Below are 22806 nucleotides of genomic sequence, written 5' to 3'. Positions count from 1 at the left end.
TACAAAGCTTTCAGTTTTATAAAGACACTGCATGCCTGACAATTACAACCTAGTTACTTTGAGAAGGTAAGCCACAACTCAACACATTATTGATTCACAGTTTGTGTTTATACATAAAAAACAGGGAATCCTGTTTTCACTCAACCATGTGCATTGGAAAGATGTTTGGCTTTGAGCGCGCTTTGGCCTTTTATCCATCAATACAAGCAGAGTTGTCATGGTCATAATGCTGAAAGAGTGGTGCAAACATTTGGCAATAAAAACCATCCCCATTAACACTCCGTGCGACTCTTCGCTCTGACCACCAGCAAAGGCACAGAGCTACAAAACAAGCGCAACCGCAGTGCCCAGTCAGAGCGCTTCACTTCAAGTCAGGTTTACAAACAGCCCCTGGCTTTCATCTTCTGCTTCAGTCATGGTAAGTGACTGTGGCCTTAAACAGAGTGACCTGATCAAACGGTGATGATGAGGAAGAGGCGATGTTGGGCGTATCACTGTCACAAACAGTCCTGCTCATCAGTGCTCATCACCGCACTGCTGTGATGTGGGTGTGTGGGAGGGAGGCCCCCTGTGCTAAATGTTAAGGTCATGAGCAAGACTCACGAGGCTGAACTAAAGACTCCAGAGGTCCGTGGACACAGGGAGAAAGGCTGGATCCAACGGCATGGAAAGTATAGCGACATACTGCAAGTATGGATACATACTGAAGTGTTTATGGTCTGCAGGGTACAAATAATGCAATAAAACAATTTGGTGCATCATATTTCAACACAAATTTTGTAGTGCTACTGACACCAACTACACAGACAGTTTTAAATAAAAGGGTCATTCCACCAACTTCAACAGGGCCAGTTTTCTCAAAAACATTCTAAAAGGGTCATTCCCAGGAGACACACTGTAAAATTCAACCAATACTTTCTAAGATAGAGCCAGTTTTACAGGGGGGAAAGGGGGTGTCGATTTTGTTCGGCCTCTTTTTTTTTGTGTCAAAATTCACAAGCCCATAGCACAAAAACTAAACCATGTAAGAGGCTCAAATTTTGCATGCTGGTACATAAATAGGAATAGTATGTAGCAGAATCGTCATGTTGGGTCTGGATGATCCTGCATGGTCATAGCTGTCCCTCAAAGTTGATCAAAATTGTATTGGAGTTTTTGGCTGAGCTCTGTTTAGGCCTTCAGAAGACATATTTGTACTTGTAACATAGGCTCTTTTTTTCTTATTGAGATAAGTAGAAACACTCTCACAATGAACAATAGCAATGAACATAAAATAAATTCCTTCAGGGTCAGAACAGCAGACCTCACAAGTCTGAAAAATCATTTTGAAAATCACTCCCACAAGGTGTTAGAGTGCTCTGAAAATGAGATTCAAAATTATGTTTTTTCTTTATTCTCCATGATATCTTCTTTTTAAAAACACCAATTTGACTTGTCTTATGCAAATCTTTCTTTTTTATTTTCCACCCTGAACATGGACAAAATCCACTATTGAGATCAATATGTTTTCTATAACATTGATGTCCATATTTAGTGTGGAAAATAAAAATGGAAGACTCACATAAGACAAGTCAAATTGGTGTTTTTAAAAAGAAGGGATTGTGGATAATAAAGAAAACAATATAAAAAATATTATATTCATGTTTAAGTAATGATAATCAGAGAATAATCAGAGAATATCTTACCTTGGTGGCCAAAACTAAGCTAGGCCTATTTGGAGATCCATCTTGAGATGCATTAACCATGTAGCTGGATGGTCTCTCTCTTTCTACTGCAAGACAAATGGAAAATAGAGAAAGAAATGAAAGAGAAAAGAGAAAGAGTGAGAGAAGAATGACAGAGAAAGAGGCAAAAGAGACAACCACAAGACAAAAGCCACATTTTGAGATGCAGAGTACTCAAGTTAAACAAAAAAGACAATCCAGGGAAATATTAGACCCGTTTTAGCCTAATTCAATTTCTGAAATGGGATTGGAAACACATTGGCATTGGGGTTGACCCATTTTTTTTTTCTCTACAATTTGCTCCGCTAAGCAGTAACTCATTGTGAAGTGTGGTGGGGACAATGCGCAGCGAGTTCACAAGTGTGGAGAAACAGTGACAAATAACTGTTTACTTAACACAGTCTCTGTGGAGGTCTTAAACAATGGAGGCTGAGCCATTCGGATTGTGCCGCTTTGAGCAATGTGCTCTGCAGGCTCCGATATGTCTATTACATAAAACTAAGGCCAAGCTGGAAAACGTTTGCGTTCTTCTTTTCCCCCCATTTCTTTATTCAAATCTCCTGTGGCAATAGAGCCCAGCCAAGGTGAAATTAAAAACACGTTCGGCCTGTCGTTCCATTCCTCCTGGCTGCTGCTACCCACCCTGACATTCAGACATTCAGTTGCTCAAAACAAGATGCTTTTAACGTTGTTTTCCTCGTTAAATTTTCCAAATACCCAGATTTTCATACTAAATAAGTGTGTGTTGGGTGCCTTAACGCAATGGGAGGGTGTCGAGTTCACAAAATGGCGTTGCTTAGAGTACATCCCTACATTTGAGTACAAGCCCAGAGAGGTAACTTTATTCCTCCAATATGATGTACTCATTCACTCACTTTTTTTCACTAATTCTAACCATGCCTCTATTCAGCTTTGATGGGAACTTTGCCAGGGATAGTGTTTTTGCAAAAAAGTCTGGAAAACGGCAAGCTAAAGCTTTGAAAAGAGGCCATTGGCTGCGTTTCAGGGAGCAGAGAACATACAGTGGATATACCACACATCCTTCTGCACGAGGCCTGAGAGGTCATGTCTAATGGAGACCAGTCTGCACTGAGCTGTGTGGCGTGTGTGAACTCCCCAGTGCTGTCAGAGATATGCTACTACGAGTGAGTGATGCTAGTACCTATGGGTCTTGAACCGTGTGCCAGCAAATCCATCTTGCATACCCAAGGCAACATCATCAGTGGCAGTGAAAGACTATGCTTTCCACAACACAGGTTAAGTACAGTAGAGGAACACCACAACAGTTAAGAGTGGAAGTTCACTCCAAGCCATCAATAGCAAAATGCCTCATGCTATCAGGGAGACTTTGATATCAAAAAGGCATTCCAGATATAACTGAAGAACTACACTGAATCATTGATTTACTCTGGAAAACTTTCCGACAAATCTCACCTCATGTCCTCGAGCTGATTGCTGTGATGACATCATTTCCTTATAATATCTGGTGAAACTGTGAGCTCATCCGTCCCACGCTGCCAATCTCAACTCATATCGGAGGTCTCATTCTAACTGTGTTATGACAAGCTGGCCACAAAATTGGTATTTATGCTTTCACATTGACATCATTGCCATCTTATCAGCCCAGAATCCTGTCCCAAGACCATGACTAGGCAATGTCCTCTCAAACTTTTACTGTGACCTGAAACTAACACCACAAGGCAAACTGAAGTCAATATTATAGTAAGAGCTTAAGGGCTGAGGAGAATTATAGTTCTCTGAGTATCTTAATCCATGTGCATAATTAGTAATTAGTCATAATGTCTGCTGTGCAACTGCAACCTAGCTCAGATACAGTGGTGCAGGGGGAATTTGGCTGCGTGGCGTCTATCTCTGACACGGATCTCAGCTGAGGAAGGAGTTAAGGAGGGAGCACATGTATTTCAGGAGTGGACTATTATTATCCGTGAGGCCAACTGCAGTTCTGGGCCATAGTACACCGAGTGACGTACAAGTCGCTCCCGATTGCAGTCCTCGGATGACAGGGGCCCCAGCGGGCTGGGCCAGGCGCAGTCACGTTCAGCAGCCTCCCATTCCCCCGCCTCCGTGGCTGAGAGGAGGAGGATGGAGAGTCTGGTCTAGTGTTGTCACGGTACCAAAGTTATGACTTTGATATGATGCTGTACCTGCCAGGAATATCTCAATACCAATACCGAAACGATACAACTGCAAAACACCTAAACATCAGAGAAAATACATGAGGGACCCTATTTCACATAACCAGCCTGCTCCTGTTCCTGTTCCAGCACTCTTTTCAAGCACTGACCAAATCACAGTAATAATATCATCACAAGACTGAGGAACCATATGTGTAGGCTATGCAAAAGACCACTATGCGCTAAACTGAAAACAAAGGAATAATAACATGTCATGACCACTGATTCCAAATGAAGACTGACCATAGAGAATGTTGTTTGTATTTTTAGGGGAAATCATGCTGTCAGCCATACACCGACATATGCTCATGAATTGTAAATCTCGCGATGATCATCAAAAGCTGTTTGAAGCTAAGTGGGCAGAATTATGTGCCTCATCAGGGCTTGTATGCAGATTAGGCATCATACTAATGGGATGGTAATAAATCCTGATTCACCAGAATCATGACAAACTCAGGAAACGCATCGATATCAAAGCCATGCAAATGCAGCCTGTGAAGACTCAGCCGAATCTGTCAACATTTAAGTCCAAGATGATGAGTGTTTGGGAGATAAAAAGCAAGCCTACTTTCAAACAAAAGAAACAAGATTTTAGATTTTTCAGTCAGGGGCTAACCGGATGGTATATTCCACCTCCTCATGTGCAAAAGCTGCAGCTGGCATGCGATGTGTGAGTGAGAGACTGTGTGTTTATGTGTGTGTGTGTGTGTGTGTGGCACTACATTCTCACACCCAGAGTGCTAGGCATGCCAAGCTTCATCTCAGCACGCCATGGAATGATGGATGGGCATCCCCTGTCAGTCTGGCACCAAGCAAGGGCACTTTAGAAACAACAGACTGGCAAAGACACAACCCTCTCTTCAGCAGCATCTTCCTCGCATGCAACAAAAGCCATCTGTGAGACTCCACACCCCCTACCACAACTCAGTAAACTGTATCATTTGTTAGTGCTCTTGAACGTAGCCCTGCTCTAGTTATATGTAATCACATCTCTCAGATTCCATTATCATTTTGTAAATGGACAGCCAGAGCAGAGAAGAGTTTTATCCGATCAGGAGCATCAGGAGCATTGTTCTGATAAGCGTTAAAGCACAAGGGGGAAAACACAGGGACGAGAAGGCCAGGCCCCTGGAGGAGAGAATGGGGGGGGCACGAGTAGAGAGCCAGACGTTACGCAGGGAGCAGGACACAGGAACACAGATCTCCCAGCATTCCCCACTACCTGCCTGGTGGGCCTCTCTCTCCCGCTCTCTCTCTCTCTCTGTGTGCGTGTTCTTTGATGTGTCGCTTAATTAGCACGACAGCCGAGGGGAGGGGGGGGGTGGGGTGGGGGACTGCCGTCTGTTTGCTGCTGGTTTTATTGCCGCTTCAAACGAAGGTGGAACACTCAACCCAAATGTGAGGTGAGGGGAGATGAGAAGGAGGCCACAGTCCCACCAACCCTCTTAGCACCACATAAAGAGCCGCTTTTAGGAGGGAACCACTTGGAAGTCAGCAAAAGACGGCACTTGTCCTGACTACTGGTGAATCAAATTAAACTTAGGCATAACCTTTCTCCCCTTAGATTCCACATTTACTGGCCAGAGCATCTTTCATTTAATAGAAAAAGGAACAGAGCAAGAGAGAGCACAAAACATATAACAACATAATTATTATAAGATGTAGAGATCTGGCAAGAAATGTTAAAGCAACATCGCCAGAGTTCAGCATTTCAGGACCAAAACTGTTTAACTGTTGCATCCATCAAAGTAGGCAGACAGGGTGGGGAGGTGGGGGAGACTTGGGGGCTGGCTGGCTGGCTGGCTGGCTGTCTTGTGAAGGGCAGAGAGCTTACTGGAGAGTACTGTAGCATGAGGACATCTGCTAGCTGTCAGAGAGCATGTTGCTTTCTCACAAACAGCGAAAGGTCAAACTTCGAATCAAAAGCTTCGTCTCCTCAATAAAACCCAAGCCTCCCTGTGCGTAATTAGCATCTTAACATGTTCCAGCAGACCCCTGTCTCGGTCAAAATTCACACCTTCAACACTAAAGAGCAGAACAACCAACCACTAAAGATTTCCTCACCTTTGTGCATTTGATTGTTGGAATATAAACGGAAACACATACACACAAACCTAAACTTTCCTCAATTTTTTAATTTCTGAAAACCTGTATAAGATCTACCACATTTTAAACTTCATACCATGCTTATTTTCTGGCCTCTATGAGCTTATGTCTTTTTTAATGTGTCCCACATAGTATCTGAATTGGATAAGGTCACAACTATTCAGAACCAGATTCTGACAGCTCAGACAATAATGGCAAACAACAGGCAACGCATGCAATTTCACTTGTCATATCCAAATCATGTGGGCCATGAAAGTGCATTTCTCATGACTAATTATGCTTTTTATGGGACAGTATCAATACTTCGGTAACATTCCCAGACCAAAATATCAGCAACAATCCCTTTACATACTGCAGGAACAGACACCATCTGAAACCACCACTGAAAGTGGGTTTAGCTGCATAGACTGCATAGCCATAGAGTTGGCCCCGAGCTTTGTGAAGCATGAACGTGTGACAATTGGTGTGTGACACGGTCAGGAGAACAGCTTACAGCTTACAGTTGGTCGGCCAACTAGTCAACATTTGCTCATTCCTGCCCTGTGACAGGCACTTCCAGCGGTTCGTTTCAGCCCTCCGAAACGGGCTGACCTCGTTTCTGCGCAACAGGGCTGACGGAGCCTTCATCACGCCCCTGCTCGCGCCGCCGCCCGATTAGTCACAGGCGCTTGGGTTTCGGGACATGCCGAGCCGTGAGCCAGGAGAGAGAGAAGAGCCTGAGAGAGACAGAGGCCTGCTCCGAACAGTTCCCCTTCAGCATGGAAGCCCGTGGATCAGGCCGAGCCAAGAGGCAGTAGGTCTAATAAAGCGTGAGGAATTTTGACCACAGCTCCAGAAGGACATTTAACAACAAGCCAATATATAGTACGATGCTACAATCAGTTTCAAAACAAGATAAGAAGCAGATACATTGGTTTTCTGCTATGCTACAGCAAAGGCCTGCTATTTGGAAGAGAAGCTGCACCTATTAACTAATGCTGAACACTATTGCAACAGGCTAAACTCATATGTAGAGGATACTATCACCAGGATTCCTCAATAGAAATGTTCCCTCTCTGATGGACCTACCAGATTCTCGACTTGAGCCATATGGTTCTTCATATCCTGGAAGAGACGACAAAAAAAAAAAAAGTTAGACCAATAAATCCACACAGCAGTGAAGTAAAGAGAGTATGCACACACCCATATCATTTAGACACCGGCTGCTCTATACCCTTGAGCTGCATGTTGTGATTGCACACATATACAAAACACACACACCAGCTGGTTTCAAAGTTTAATGCTTTCTTATACTTAGTTGAGCTTCGAAATTTTATAAAGCCAGTTCCCATAACATTAGACTGCAACACATGTTTTCATAGGCCAGGGAGCTGAAAATTTTTTTTCTACACACAATATCTTAAAATAGTCTCCCAACAGATTGCACAGTGCACACTTACTCTTCTTCTGTTGGTTAGGATAGGAGTAGCTTTTGCCAGGGTCTGGGGAGTAGCTTCTGCTGCTGATGCTGGAGCCCGAGCGACTGTGGGGGGAGGGAGGGATGTCTCTCTTGGCTGGAGAGCGCTCATGTACTGGGGGACCAGGGCCTTTACGTCTGGGCCCCTCGTGGTCTTCCCTTGTAGAGAGGAGAACATCAGGCTTTAAAGAACGTCTTCTTTACAGGAAGCTTGTTACTCTATGGTAGGTACATTTCTCAGCCCATCAGCTGGAGTATATCAAGATGAACTCTGACTGGTTATGTGGCATAAACATGTCCGACAGTTATCAAATTTGAATATTCTCTGTACGACAGCTGAAAACAGTAAAGTCGGAGACTACTGGCTGGTAAACAATCACTTCAGTGGTCAGTGTTGAGCGACGTACAATCTATCGAGGTTCCTGACAGGCCTGCATCAGGGTGTCATCTCCACTGGGGGTGGACATGGAGCGAGGAGGGGGCGGCCTCTGGCCCCTCACGCCAGACGGGGCAGCTACCTGGCTGCTGGACCTACAGACAGACATAGAAAATGGAACGACTGAATATTCTGGCAGAATCCGTCACACAATGGAGAAAATGACTGCTGTACAAACTGCAGATGCAAATCCAATTTGGATAATCCTATTTGGGAAGCCATTTCTTTTCAATTCAAGATATTTTATGTTACCCACAAACTGACTCGCACATCCAGACAGAAATATTGGAAAGCATACACCACAAAAGAACAAAGCATCAGCTGTTCTGGGATCGAAGTGGGTCATTACTTGAAAACAAAGCGGGGGTTTATTGTTAGACACTGCCGCCTCAAGACCCTTTTTTGAAGACATTATATCTAATATGTTTTTGATCAATTACGGGAGAGAGAAAACTATTACCGCCATCTCATAACTGTTGCTCCACGGCCCCAGTCAGGTTAAGAGAGAGGGCAATTGAGTGTGGCCTTTGCCGCTCTCCTTTACACTTTAATTAGAGTGTTTATTTTGATAGCGCTCCCCCCGCTTTTAAAGTCAACACAGGAGCCCGTCAGCCTGAAGCACCCTGCCACGGGAGAGTGCCCCTTCTGACCCCCTGGCTGTTCGGAGGAGGGGGCAAGGGGGGTCAGTGAGCCCAGTGCCCCCTGCCACATAGGCTGGATAAGCCTCAGATTCAGTATGCGGTGCTCTGAGCCGTGTCGGACAGGCCGACTTCTCAATTTGCCACAGTAATGGCTAACCACTGCCATAAAGTATGCTTACCTTCTCCAATTTCACACATCAAATATTTGGTTCAGACTGGGAGCTGCCAATTTACAAGTGAACTAATAAATGCTAATGCGCTAATACAAACCAGACAATGGTTCTCTGGCCTTTCCCTTGGTCTTGTTTAGCTATATCTACCCCACACAGCAGTAAAATCACTGGAGCCTTTATTGGCAGTCGCTTCATTGTCCTGGCGGCCAATGCTCTCGATCTGGCCGACCGACCATCAGCCGCTATACGACGTGCCGTAGAGCTGATTGGCGGCATAAACAAATCAATGGCACCTGGTTTCCACGACCTCGGCCTGACCTGGGCCTGTAGCCCAAACAAAGAGCAGGCTTTACATGGGCCTCATGCTTTAATGACGCTTGACCCGTTTGAAGTGGCCCTGCCACTGCTGCTGCTCACTTTAAAAAAGCTTATTAGAATGGAGGCTCTGTCTTCTGAACAGAAAAAAACCCTCCATATTTCTACATACATCAACGAATGCAGAGATTATGCTGAGACTTTAAGGACTAAGTTCACAGCATAATGGTAGATATTACTATTAATCATTAATTATGGATACTGTTTAAATCTTGTCAGACCAACATTCCATTTTAACTTTCTCAGGTTGTATTCTAAAGACACAACTTTATCTTCACATCTTGTTTGTGTCCTGTCATGGGATGGGACATTAGTGAGGGATGGTGTGATGGTCTGAAGGGTTATTTGTAGACTCTATGGGAAGCTTGGACAGGTGCTGGTGACACAGGTATGTGGGTCTGCTTGTAATGATGAAACGGGTGAGCCTCTGAAGAGAAGAGATACAGTGATGGCTCCACACTCACACACCATCAAAGCAAAAGAAACATGGCTGCTTTTTCATGTGGTCAACTGCTGAGTTCTAGGAGGGAAACATGCAACAGCGATTCTGGGCTGTTCAGCCTAAATTTGGAACTGCTCTCTAAATACACCTGTAAGACTTCTGGAAAGCTTTGTCAAAGAGAAAGTTAATGGAAGCCAGTTAATGAAGGCCATAATGTATGTGAACCCAGCATCAACCACCAAAAAACATAGGCTACATAAAAAAACAACAAAAGGGAAAAAATGAATAAGTACATCGCTCAGCAATTCAGATAATTGTGAACCTCACCCGATCAACAGTTGCAGCTGATTACGCCCTTCTCTTTAATCATCCTAACGACTTAAACTCCAGCGAGATTCATCGGCTACCAGCCCGCACACAATATATTAAACAAGTAATTATGGCTTCAGGATGCTTTAGAGCGAACCATTAAAGCGGGGTGAGGGTTTGTGAGGTGACTTTGATGGTTGAGAGAGGAGACGGGGGTTCGGTTGCCAACTAGTTGTACTTCTGGCACTTCACAGGGCGACCGGTGAGCTCATTAGTGGCTCCTCATCATCTGGTCTGGTCTGGTCCGGCAGGAGGGAGGAAGGGAGAGAGGGAGAGAGAGAGGCACAAAGGCCAGATTGAGTGGCGTGGCTTCTCTCACTCCGTGGGCTCTCCGAACCCCTGCTGCCAGACACATGACCACATTGGGTCCTTTCTCTCCGAGCGCCTGTGTGTGAGTGTCTGTGTGTGTTTCTATGCCATGGGAAACTCCTGTCTGGAGGACCAACAGCTAAATTGGGAGGAAGCATTATTCCATTACGCTACATAGTGCACACGTGCGTATGTCTGGCAGGCTAAATTAAGAAACACCAGCTCCAAGATGCTCACCATTTCAGTCTAAGGGCATGTGCAGGTATGTGTGCATATGAAACTGGTGATTTAAATAGAAGTCACAAAACTGGTTATGGAAGCTGAGCAGTGTTCAGAGGAATTAAGGCCAAGCAAAGGGATTAAAGGATGATGCCCCCAGCACATCTCTACTAGGCCTGCAAAACACCTCCGGCCAATGGCCGAGTCCACAAAGACTGCTGAGGCTTCCTAAGGAATTTTGCCAAATGGACATGGGAGGAAAGACATGCACGGACAAATACACACACAACACCGCACTCCATCACCCAAGCAGTAACTCATCATGGAAGGTACTTAGCTGATTCACAAGACACAAGACACTAAGGACAGGATGGTCCTGAAAGGGTGGAAAACGCATTAGAGGACTGTAGTTATAGATTTTATAATAATCAAATTTTGAACTTTTTACCAAAGCACTATATCTAATGAGACATTAAGGGGGGGTAATGGGTTGTTGTTAAATAATTCCACAAACAAATAGTGACTTCTGACATGATTTCATGGACATGGAAAAATAAAGAGTCTTTTACTGCTCTAAATATTTAAACAGCACTGCAGTTAGGCAAAGCCTTCACAATGGATCATTCTTTGACTCCCCATAGCGCTTGAAAATCATTTAATACCAGTGTGGATTATCCCTTGTATGTGTGACTCGAAATCCCAAAACTGAAACAAATCTGAACGGGGATCAAAGATTGATAAATTGCCATAGTATCACAGTTTTGAAGCATGCCTGGCTCATACTGTAGCTCAGAGACTGGAGTAAAATCATCAGCATCAAACCCACTTGTCCAAGCTTTCACTCACGGTTTTACGTATTCATAAAGTCAATCCGACAAATCACCAAAACTGTACAAACCAGTGAGACCAATGCTTTCAAAAAGCAGCCTTGACAGTGGACAGTCATATAAAATAGCACTAGACATAGACATTGCCCTTTGCACCAGGTGTGTGCAAGTTGCTTGAGTCTGCACACAAGTTAGGCTCTGCGGAGGCCCATGGTAAAGGGTGGCCATTCAGGTGCAAGCTGTGTGTGTACGTGGGCTCTGGCCAAGGGGGCGCACAGTGGTGCCCTTTGTCCTTTGGGCTGGCCCAGAAACGGCCGTATGGGCGGCCATGAGCGAGCAGGAAGGAAAGGGCTGGTATGTATGAGAGTGTAGTGTCTATGTGTCCGTATGGATTTGGGGAGGTAATGCTGGCTTTCAGCGAGCAAGGTTCTTGGTCCTGCAGCCATGGGATGTGGCTGACTGCATGCCAATAATGCTGAGGGAAGACGAGGGAATTGTCCATCCCTCGTGCTTGAAGAAGAACCTCAAATGTCTAGATTTGAACTGCACAAAAAAAAAAAAAAAAAAAAAAAAAAAACATGTGCTATGCACATGCAATGATGCATCATGCTTTGAATCCTAGATTGATCACTGCATTTGCAGTCCTGGTGAGGTATCCTTCAAAGTCAACAGCATCTTGAGTTCACATCCAACAGAGCGGGTTGTTCAGTGCACATTAGTCTGTGAGACACTGACAAGCGCACCATTCAAACAGATGTCAAATGCAAAGATGGCGAAAGGCCTGTCATGTTTGATTTATGGTCTTTGTAGGACTGTGGAGCACTAGCAGAAACAGGGAGACATACAACGTTTAAAAATGACCCTCATTGCCAATTCAATGCCCCCATTCAATTTGTGTTTTGTCAAAAGAAGGTGTCTATTGCCATCTGCTGGTTATAATCGGAACTCTCCACAGCCTGCTGTCACCAGAGCTGTTATGTGTTTTGGGAAGAATGGTGAAAAAAATAATTAGCTTATCAACTGTGTTGATTTAAGCATATAACACACCATGTAGCATGCTTCAACAATCAAGTGAAGGGCAGAAGCACCTTCAGGGCAGCTTCATACCTGGCTCTCAGTGTAGCGATGCCCAGGCCAAACATACCACCAGGTGAGACCAGAGCATCAAGGAGGGGGAGCCGTTATTTGTCTGAGAGGTCAGACAAGACCAACCATAGATGCTGGGACTGGGCTATTCGAAAACCCAGTGTATGGCATTGAGCCATGGCTGAACAATTCAGAGCTTTCAGGCTAAAGTCTAACACCTTCCTGAGTTCGGGGAGGTCCTCCGCGCTGAGAGCGGTGTCTGAGTGGCAGAGGATCTCACCGGCGTATACAGTCATGAGTACCGTGGTGTTGAGGGCTGAACGATGGACGAGTATGCCTTCTCGTTGAGAGCGGCAGCAACTCGGCAGGGCTTGGAAGGAAGGGCGGAGCCTTTCGTAAGGCGATTGTCCATGCGGTGTGAGGTATGAGCCACAGATTCCTCGACTTTGGGCAGGGAGGAGAAACCCAGGCTGTCTGACTCAGAGAGCGAGGTGAACGCAGAGAAACTTGCACCTGAGCTCGAGACGAGTAGGGGCAGTCTCAGGAGCGGCGATGTCTCTTGAGTGAGCTCTGGCTCTGGCACTATATGGCAGGGGACAATTGTTCTTGGGGGTTCTGCCGCCAAAGAACATGCCATCTAGTCTTGAGACTGCTGGCGGCTCAGGAGGGGGCCGCAGGATACCTAGTGTCACGGTAGCCCAATCCATAAGGGCAAGAGTCAGCACGAGGAGGAATCATTCGCTTTGTGGCTGACTGCCTCTTCTGCTTGGGATTGGGGAACAACACTAACCACTTCCTGCTTGGAATCGAAGGTGAGGAAGGACATAGCGTCATCGCCCAGGTTGAACAGATCAGAAGGTAGAGTGCCTCTCTCAACGCCTGGGGATCCGTAGGCGGGACAGCACAACCACAGGGAGTAGGGCAATGCCAGAATCCATCCATCTTGGAATAAATGCCGCCTTTACAAAGGCTTTTGCAAGGAATGCGACAAGGCTTGTGGGGGGACGAAAGTCCAGCAGTCCTTTGCATTGGGATCAGAGTTTTCCTTTTTTAGCCGATTCAAGGTTCTCGAGGCACTAAAGAATGGAAAGAGGAAGAATATTCTGCATATACGGGCCTATATTGATTTGGAATGCAAATATCCCCCATACACAGAGATGGGCGATTGGAGACTGGTTCAGGTCGATGACATCATTGGTTAACATCTCATTTTCTCCTTCAGAGTACCATGGTTATATTCATAACCTAACAATTGGTCAAAAAAGGTGCCTATCGCCATCTGCTGGTTATAATCAGAACTCACTCCACAGCCTGCCATCACCAGAGGTATGTTAAGTGTTTGGGGAAAACTGGTGGAAAAAATAGCTTATCAACTATCATAACACTTCATAACACATAGCATAATTCAGTAATCAATGGCTTGTTATCCATCCCCTTCATATTCTAAGCAGTGCATTACAGTTTCAAAAAAGGTAACTTAATTTCCACCCGTTTCTTTCGTCAACAAGGTACACTCTCATTCCAAAACACTCCATCCGACATCCCCCTGAGCCCTTTAAATACAACTCAAATAGCCAAATCGTACCTAGAGTGAGTTCTAAAACTTGGTCAAGGTACAGTAGGGAGGGCAGTGCACCACCCACGCAGTGCTATGCTTGGCCTGAAGCTCTGCAGGCCAGTTAATAGAGCTGTTGTTTTGCTGGACTACTTGCTCCCTCTCAGGACTGGCAGCCACACAGTGAAGCCATGCAGAGATTTTTAAAGCGCTCTTACTGGCTACACCCTGCCAAGTCTCACTTCCTCATGAGGTACAAAGTCATAGGAGAAAGTGGGCCATGTGTTAATTGCTAAAATCACAAGGAAATTGAACTCAGTGACAAGAAACAGCATTTTGCCAACGACTAGAATACACAACAGAGAGTGTGCCGTTACAGCATGTAGCATTTTTTTTTTTTAAAGAAAATTCACCTGAACTCAACCTGGCGACCAGTTGGTGGATCTTCCCTGGGCCCTCGGTAGTAAGGATACTGTTCATCCTGTTAGAGTACAAAGTCCAGAAGTTATTTGGTATTACGCGTACCTTATTAAAACATCTCTACTACACTATCACTAACAAAACTTTAATCAGCTCAATTGAAGCTACAGTTTCCTTATATTCCAGGCTATTAACTCATATCAAGTGTAGGCTTGATTTTTTTGATCATATTCACTGAAAACGACACTAGTTGTTTTGCAAAAATCCACCACTCCCGGTTCTTCTGGTCCAATCAGAGCAGGGCTGTGTGAGATCTGATTGTCAATCACAGTCTGGTGCAGTTTGGTGCGCACTGACGAGCACAAACTCGATGAGAGGGTGCTCGGTGGTAGTGGGGGAGGGCATGAGAGTTGTAAGCATTCAAAATTTTGTCCCCTCAATCTGTCAGACTTGCCAACTGCAGCTTTAACTGTATCACAGTGTTTTTCTTCTGGAATAATGATCCTATCCCAGACACTAAAATTACTATGCCCAAATACCTTGTGCAATTGACCATTATTTATGTATTGTGTACTCACTTACATGCTATTAAAATGTTTATTAATAAGTAGTACATAGACATTCAGTGTCAAATCAGAGAGAATCCATGAAAATGGTTGCCGCACCGTCTCAAAGTTTACCGACATAATGTTTAGGTCCCAAAACTATGACCTGTAAAAATATTTTTGCTAAATTCCAATGTTTTCACCCTTGATTTTCTATCATTTTTACACTCTCAGTAATGGCTTATCTTGGAGGCCATGTTTGGGCATTAATATCTTGTAGGATGGAGAACAAACACGTTCTTAGTATGACTGGAGTATGCCGATATTTGAGGTCTCTGCAACAAATGCACATGAAGATATTAAGGATAAAATGAGGTCTAATTAAGGACTAAAATGGTATGTGGGGTAGCTAGTAAGAACAAGACAATCAGTGTGGGAATAGATCCTAGTAATTTTGTGCACAAAGTTCCAATGATGTACAATGTTTCATTCATAGATTACACTTTATTAGTTTGAGCTACACTTAAGGAAATGGTAAGCTCCTCCGTCACATTTGCGCGTACACAAGGCATACTCCAATTTCTGTTGTCCTGAATGCGCGCTAGATGATTAAGGTTAGCGCCTGCGCACTACGAATTAACTGTGATACTCTACCCCACCAACTGGGGGCAGTACGTTGAGCCTGAAAGTAGGACACTACCACCAAAGAAGCCTGAAACGCCTGAAGAAAAGAAGGTGGGATGTGCGAGCACTGAACGAAGAAAGAGCCAGTGAAGGAGTGTTCCACACTTATGTGCAAAAGATGCGGCTGTTAGATGAGGAGAAACAACACCAGTACTTTTGCCTGTCTGCTGGGAAGTTTGATAAGTTGGTCCATCGCATCGCTGCATTTATCATCCACCAGAACACACACAACACACCTGTTGGTGTAGCTGAGAGACTTGCAGTCACTGTACGGTGACTCGGTGCCGCGAGGGCAGCTCGGGCAGCAACGTTGGTGCGATATAAAGTAAAGACATTCTAAACACAGCAGTGCCATGGCAAGAAAGAGTTGTACGTACAGATGTCCTCAATTAAATTTGTATTGAGTCTTCACACCTGCCTCATACCAAAAAGTATGAACCAGAAACCTGTAATTATGACGTGTCAATAAAAGTTTTGAAGTAGCCTCTTTGTGTTCATAATGTGTTAATGGCTCATTGTGATAATGGATGCATCTAGAGCGAGAGGTAGCCTTGGTTACATTCCTTCAATTATTAACGCATTATATCCGGTGTTGAGAGGCGAGTTTCGAGATTTGAGTTCAGCACTGTTCAGGAGTAGGTGATAATGAGTGCACCTGGGAGAGGTAGTCTAGGCTACATTCCTTTTATTAGCCTACTATTATTATTATTATCATCATTATTGATAACGCAATATATACGGAACAGGCGAGAATGCACTTCGATCAACAATACAAGTGTTACTGGGGAGTTTCACGATTTGATTTCAGCATTGTTCAGGAATAGGTGCTAGGCTACGCTCATTTTTACAGTTTTTAACAACTGTTTACACACGTTTTCAAAACTCTGTGTCTATTTTTCAAAACTCCACACACAAAACCAACAATTTCTCACACAAAATGCAAAATGCCTCAAATCTCCAGCAAAATGACACACAACATTCAAAATGTCATAAACACATCTTTAAATCAAACATAATATGACATTTTGGATACATCATGTACACACTGTTGCTCAAAACCTAACACTCTTTTGTCTTTCATAGGCTTTATGTATTTCCATACAAGAGTAAAGTTACGGTATCTACAGAGAGAAGTTGAAATACACAGTAAAAATGCAAGCAATATTGAAACAAAAAATGTTTTGATTTTCCCAAATAATTTGCTGTTGGTTTACAGTATTTTTTGCAGCCAACAAGAACAAAGCAAAGCAAAATACAATGACCACCAGATGTACATGGAGTTCTGAAAAAGCTGATTTTGCCTAAGATAGAAATGACTGACTTCTATCAAATTACTTTGCTTTTTCCAAAGAAAAGTGTGTGTGTGTGTCTGTATGTGTGTGTGTGTGGGGGGGTGTTGTGTATGTATTCATAGGTCTATAGAAAAATGTATTGAGCTAATGGTAACTTGGGGAGACACAAAAATATAGTAAAAAAGACATGTTTTACTGTACATAAAGTCTACTTTTTGTAGAACATTCCTTTCAAAAGTATCAGCATTGGTTCTGAACATTTTCACCGGAAATCCTCTAGGGCCAGATTGAAAGGGTCCATACCTACATATAGAGCATATCTATTCATAGCCCTATATATGCAATGATTGGATGGTGTTCTGTATAAATATGTTAGATCATGACCTTTTTTTCATGACTAAGGCGAGACTATGACAAGACTGCACTATTCTCCGCTTGTGACAAAGGTAGAATTAGCATGCATTATTGTGTTGAAAAAAGTAGAGACTAAAATGTTTTGCATAAAATAAAAACTAAGATAAAATCTCTCTTCAGTTTAGGTCTACAATCCTCTACTTTTTCATCACGAGATAGAATATTCAACTGTTACGCCTTCAAAATATTCCGAATGAGTGCTGCCGTTGCCAGCTCCGTGTAGCTGCTTGTGGCTGCAAATTACCTAAACTACATGGAGCCAACGCACACAACACCCATACAGATAGCTTAACACCAGAGATTTCTGTAGAGCCAGCGACCAACACATCATGCTAGAGAGGGAGAAAGAGAGTACAGATGTTTGGAAGCACTTTAAACTACAATGACACTGAAAAAAAGTCTGAATGTGTCATTGTAACTGATGGAAGCAGTGTGGACAAAAGATGTCGGGGAAAACACCACTAACCTGGGCGGCATCTTAAGGCTAACCACCCACATATTCAGGTAAGTGAACTTAAATTAACGTCTCATAAGCTAATGTTGATTTTAGGCATCTACACTATAACGTTTAATCAACCAGTTAGCTGCCAGCTATGTTGTAGCACATACATTATGCAGGTTATATTTTATAGCGTTAGCCATTTACCAGACTTGCTAGTTGGCTATCAAGTTGTGAAGGGAATAAAAACGAACGGCAAGCTAATGTCGGTTTGAAGTTAGATTGAGCTCCTAGGATCTATGCATGTTGCACTTTTAGTTTAACATTAACTGTTAGCCTTCTAGTTGGCTATCATATTAAAGGTTACATGCTATAAAGGCTGCTAGTAGCTCCACGTTAGAGCTAGCAATGAAACAGGATTTACATGTAAAACACATAATCTCAAAGGCTAGCGTTAGCTAACCCTTGAGCCATCCTTAAAAATATTTTAGTTTGCAGTAACCCGACCGACCCTGTCCAGTTTAGAACCGACCCAAATATTTATTTTTCCCCTTTTAGTCCGACCGACTTGCGGTTGTAAACTTTAGATTAATGCGACCCGATTGTTTTTTTTACTCTAAACAACCAATACAAATGCAATAAAATAATATTTCTTTTAGTAGGCCCAAGTATTGTGAATATAAATTGCCTACATGCAAGCGTGGCTCACTTAAAAAAAAAAAAAACCTGTGGCGTCATCTCTACACCATTGGTTTCGCATGTCACCTAGCCTAAACCGTTTCATTCACACAAACTGATAGCGGCTTTTTGCGCGCGCAGTTCTGGAAGAACTGTGGCCGAATCTTTCTCATCCCTCCTCCCCTAGTCTAATGGTGACCGTGTCGGAGTATTGAAATTGGTTGTGGTCTATTCAGCATTTCTCAAAATATGGGTCCGCAACATGGAGACTTCAACAGTCCGGAGTGCGATGGAGTGAAATTAGGCCGGTTCGCTAAATCTGATAATTTGCTGCGCAGTTGATCAAAGAGCAGCGGATCGGCGAAAAAAGAAAACAAAGCGTTTCTGCTATCGATGTCATTAAACATGGAGCCCTACAATTAAGTGGTGGTATGAGCATTCATTCAGTGTGGCGTCTCTTGTGAGAAACTGAAACTAATCGATAACGTTGGTATCAGCTCCGCTTCAACCTGTTGGAAGGCTATTTATTTATAGCGAAACTTAATAGAGCGGCGTTGTTTTGGAACTTCCTTAGAAACAGAGCAGAGACTGTATAATACACTGTATAGCATTGAGTATTGTATAGTCAAATTTCAATAACGTGGCCAAGAGCTATTGTAGCCTTCTTTCTGGGTACATGTAGATGAGCCCTACTGTTAAAGTCTGCCATGACAGGCCTCAGGTCAAGAAGTTTGAGAAAGGCTGGTCTATATAATACTCATCAGAATAGGGTTTGCAATAGTGCGCCTGAAGGCGCAGGTTGAAGACCAGTCAGTTAGATCACATGAATATGCTGCACATTGTGTAAATTCATTCCTACGTAATCACCATGACCAAAATTGTGCTTTTTTTTACTTTGAATCTTGAAAAAAAATATTGACCTACCATCGACCCATTTTTAGTTTTTGGCTGTTACTGCAAAACAAAAATATTTAAGGATGGCCTAGTCTAGTGGACGGCAAGGCACAAACTGGAACGAGTTACATTACCCTAGCAGCTAGCACTTGCGAGTCACTTATAAACGTAGGATACAAACTGTCGAAAGTTACATTACCCCTAGCACTATGAGCTCACGATAAGCGGCGTGGGATACAAAACATCTAGGGTTACATGCCCCTGGCACTATGAGCTACGTCGCGTGGGATACTTGTGGCTAATAAGTGGTATGGCCAGCTAAGGCAGGGTTGCCAACTTTGGGTGTTTGGCTGGAGTGAGATTTTGTGAAGTCATACAGTGGGCATTACTTTGAAATGGCCACTTCAGTCCTTGCATTACCACTGCGTGAGGAACTTTAGTACCGCTGCAGCCACTGTGCGTCGTTCTGCCACTGTACAACTCTGTCAGTAGCCTGCCTGCAGCCTATTCTGAAACAGGAGGCTACTGCTAAACATAATTGTTGAGAGAGAGGAATTCCAGCCTCTGATTCAATAACCAAATAATCATGCAATTAAAAAGTGCCTCGGCTACCTGGGTGGCATGGGCTTGGCTACAGAGTGCGTGGCTCCTGAAACTTGAAATCTGCTTTTGATAGCCTACTGGTGCTTGCTCCACAAAAGCGAAAAATATCTTAATTTGCTGTCTCGTTGGTAGGCTAATCTATATATTTTCAATAAGCAATCACTTTAGGCACCCCTATGGAACAATAAGTAAATATATTAGAGATATCAAGAGTAACACAGGACGCATTTCTTTGGTACTTTGTAACCCCCAACACTGGCCTAGACTCATTATTTCACAGGTAGAGATATGTGCAGGACAGAGCACGATTCACTTCTTGCACCGCCTTCCTCAAACAGGTTGGTTTCAGCCCCACTCCCACGCAGAAATCAAACAGTGTTCTAAGAACTGTTCATGCAGACTACAACTGGCGCAGTGTAGCCTACACAACTTTGTTCAAAAATTGATGCATTCAAGTTAACTTTGCAAAGTTAGTGTTATAGCCTACTTATCAATAACGCGTCAACGCGAAACGCTTAATTTATCTTCTAACGCCTCTCTTATGGAACTTACCGCTTAATTCTATGAGGACGAAGAGAAAGCACCTTTTTGATAATTCAGCCAGTGGAGAAGTAACTGTTCAGAACTAATATGTAGCCTAGGGCAGGGGTTCCCAAACTTTTCCACCCACAAGGCCCCCCAAATACCACTAGGTTCTGGGCTAAGGACCCCCTTGATGTGTTATTAAAACCCATCGGTGAACACTACGGCAAAATGTAAAAATACATTAAGCTAATCCCATTAATTATTATGACCGGGCCAGCAGCCAAGCGGTCATTTAGGGATTGTCAAAGTTCCGGCCATCTACTCCTGAATTTTTGGTCAACGATACCCGGACAATCGAACCAATCCGGGACATGCAATTTGCGGGTATGTAGCCCCACTACACTTTTTTACGAAAAAAATCGCTTTTGTTTAATCGCCTATCTTCAGTTAAGATGTTCAGAACTGCACCTAAATTTTATTTGTATGATTGACCTGGCATTCTCTGGGGTATGCCAAGTTTCAGAGAATTTCATCCATGGGGGGTCTTTTAAAAAAATAGATTATGTGTACATTTAATGACTGTACACTCATTGGCCTGTAGATGAAGCGGTGCACACATATACACATGCACACACACACAGGCACCTACATATCACCGGTATTAGAACGGCCGCATACATAATTGGCAAATTCAGTAGGATTAAAAGAAAGCTAAAATATATATATTCATCATCATCATCATGGCTGCATTTCCAGTATTGGCTTATAAGTAGTCGCTATCCACTAGATGGCGCTCAAGGTAGTGGGGAGACGTAATTTTGTTGGAAGTTAAACGGGGTTGGAATAACAATGGACGCTCCTACAAGGACTATAGTTTACTGCAGAGAACGCCTATAAGGATAGATGATGTTCACATGAAATGTAATTCCCATTTCCTTCTTCCCGTCAAATAAATCTGAGGATGTTTATCGGACATGCTTGGTTTTTACTTGCAGGCGAATCTTATAATATCAATAAGGACCTAGGTAATGTTACCAAGTACGCTTGGTTGAGGATTGAGGCCAATTTGATTGATTGCATTTGTAGAAAACTATAAATGCGGTTATACCAAGCAAATTGATAGCAGCACTGTAATTGTATCTTCGACTGTCATTTGTTGCATGTGCTACAAAAAATCATTCTGCAATGGAAGATATACCAACGCTACACCGGGTCTGATACAGTTTTGCCTATACATGCTGGAGACTGAGACGCCTGTTTATTTTGTTTTAAGTGCTGAGGGTGTGAGAGGGGAATCGATGTGCTTTGATTCCAGCTTGGTAGTTGTAGTCTGTGAAATTAAAAAAGCACGCAGGTGTGAAGTATCCAAACAATGACACCTTTCATTTCATTATGGCTGCTTTAGCAACACACTTTAAGCTACTGTGTAGTGGGTCCCATTTAGAAGTGGCTACTTCATTCACAGCTTTCCTTGACTCCATGGAGCCGAATTTTATTACAACTTTTCACGATATGGAAGTTTAAGTCCGCTTTGATACTGTAAAGGCGTGAATTGGTTTCCAAAGGAGATTTTATTTGTGTCGCCAGCATAGCCTATTGACAATTTATGTTGTAAATAGGCCTACCTTTATAAGCCTACCTGTAGCTTAGGAAGCTAACAGCTTTATCATTCGATCTAGTGTGTTAGTTACAGTTGTCATAACTCCCTGATGCATTTTGCATTTGAATAGCTAGAGCTGAACAATATCGGGTGTCTATGGACTAGGCTTGGTGAACCCAGCCTGATCTGCCCGCCATTTATTTTTGATTTCTTTAAAGATTGAGGTTGGTCTGGTGAAAGCCAGACTAGCCATGGACCCCAGTTACACAATGCAAGGGAACATCAATCAGCCTATATTTGCACGGTAACAATAACGGACAACAGCTCTTCAACTTTGGCCCGCTAAAATGGTATGAACAGTCTAGCTTAATGATTTCTCATCAAGGCCCATTTGACATGTCAGTTATTTGCACCACTAGATGTAAAACAGCATTTCATTTCAGACTACTGTTACTTAATTTGTGTATTAACAATAACGTTTCTTTGTGACTACTGTTACAGACTACTGTTACTTAATTTAAATTTAAACATTGACAAAAAGTATTACATGAACTAAAGATGACTCAAAAAATCTTATGTAGAAGAAGAAACATTCATAAAAAAATCCATCCATCCAAAATGACCTTTTTGTTTTTGATAGTTGCTGAAACGCACGAACTGACAGAGATGTTTTTGTTTATAAATAAATAAATAAATAACATTATGCTGATACCTTTTGCTTTTCCCAAATACAATGTAGCCTACAGGTGTAAGTGACCTTTCATCAATCCAGTTGCAATGGATGAACTGTGATGAACTG

General features: G+C 43.2%; 1 protein-coding gene across 1 annotated transcript in view; it reads right to left on the bottom strand.

Annotated features, from left to right (window-relative positions):
• Nucleotides 1–22806, bottom strand: part of LOC125303955 (periphilin-1-like) — a 45505-nt gene that overhangs the window by 8421 nt on the left and 14278 nt on the right. The window contains 6 exon segments of the mRNA XM_048257953.1: nt 1686–1771; nt 7094–7129; nt 7465–7640; nt 7889–7908; nt 7910–8012; nt 14327–14394. Of these exon segments, the coding sequence (XP_048113910.1) occupies nt 1686–1771; nt 7094–7129; nt 7465–7640; nt 7889–7908; nt 7910–8012; nt 14327–14394 (489 nt within the window).

The sequence above is a fragment of the Alosa alosa genome, chromosome 11 (assembly GCF_017589495.1).
Source record: "Alosa alosa isolate M-15738 ecotype Scorff River chromosome 11, AALO_Geno_1.1, whole genome shotgun sequence".
NCBI classification, from domain to species: Eukaryota; Metazoa; Chordata; class Actinopteri; order Clupeiformes; family Clupeidae; genus Alosa; species Alosa alosa.
This window is presented reverse-complemented; position numbering and strand designations above follow the sequence as displayed.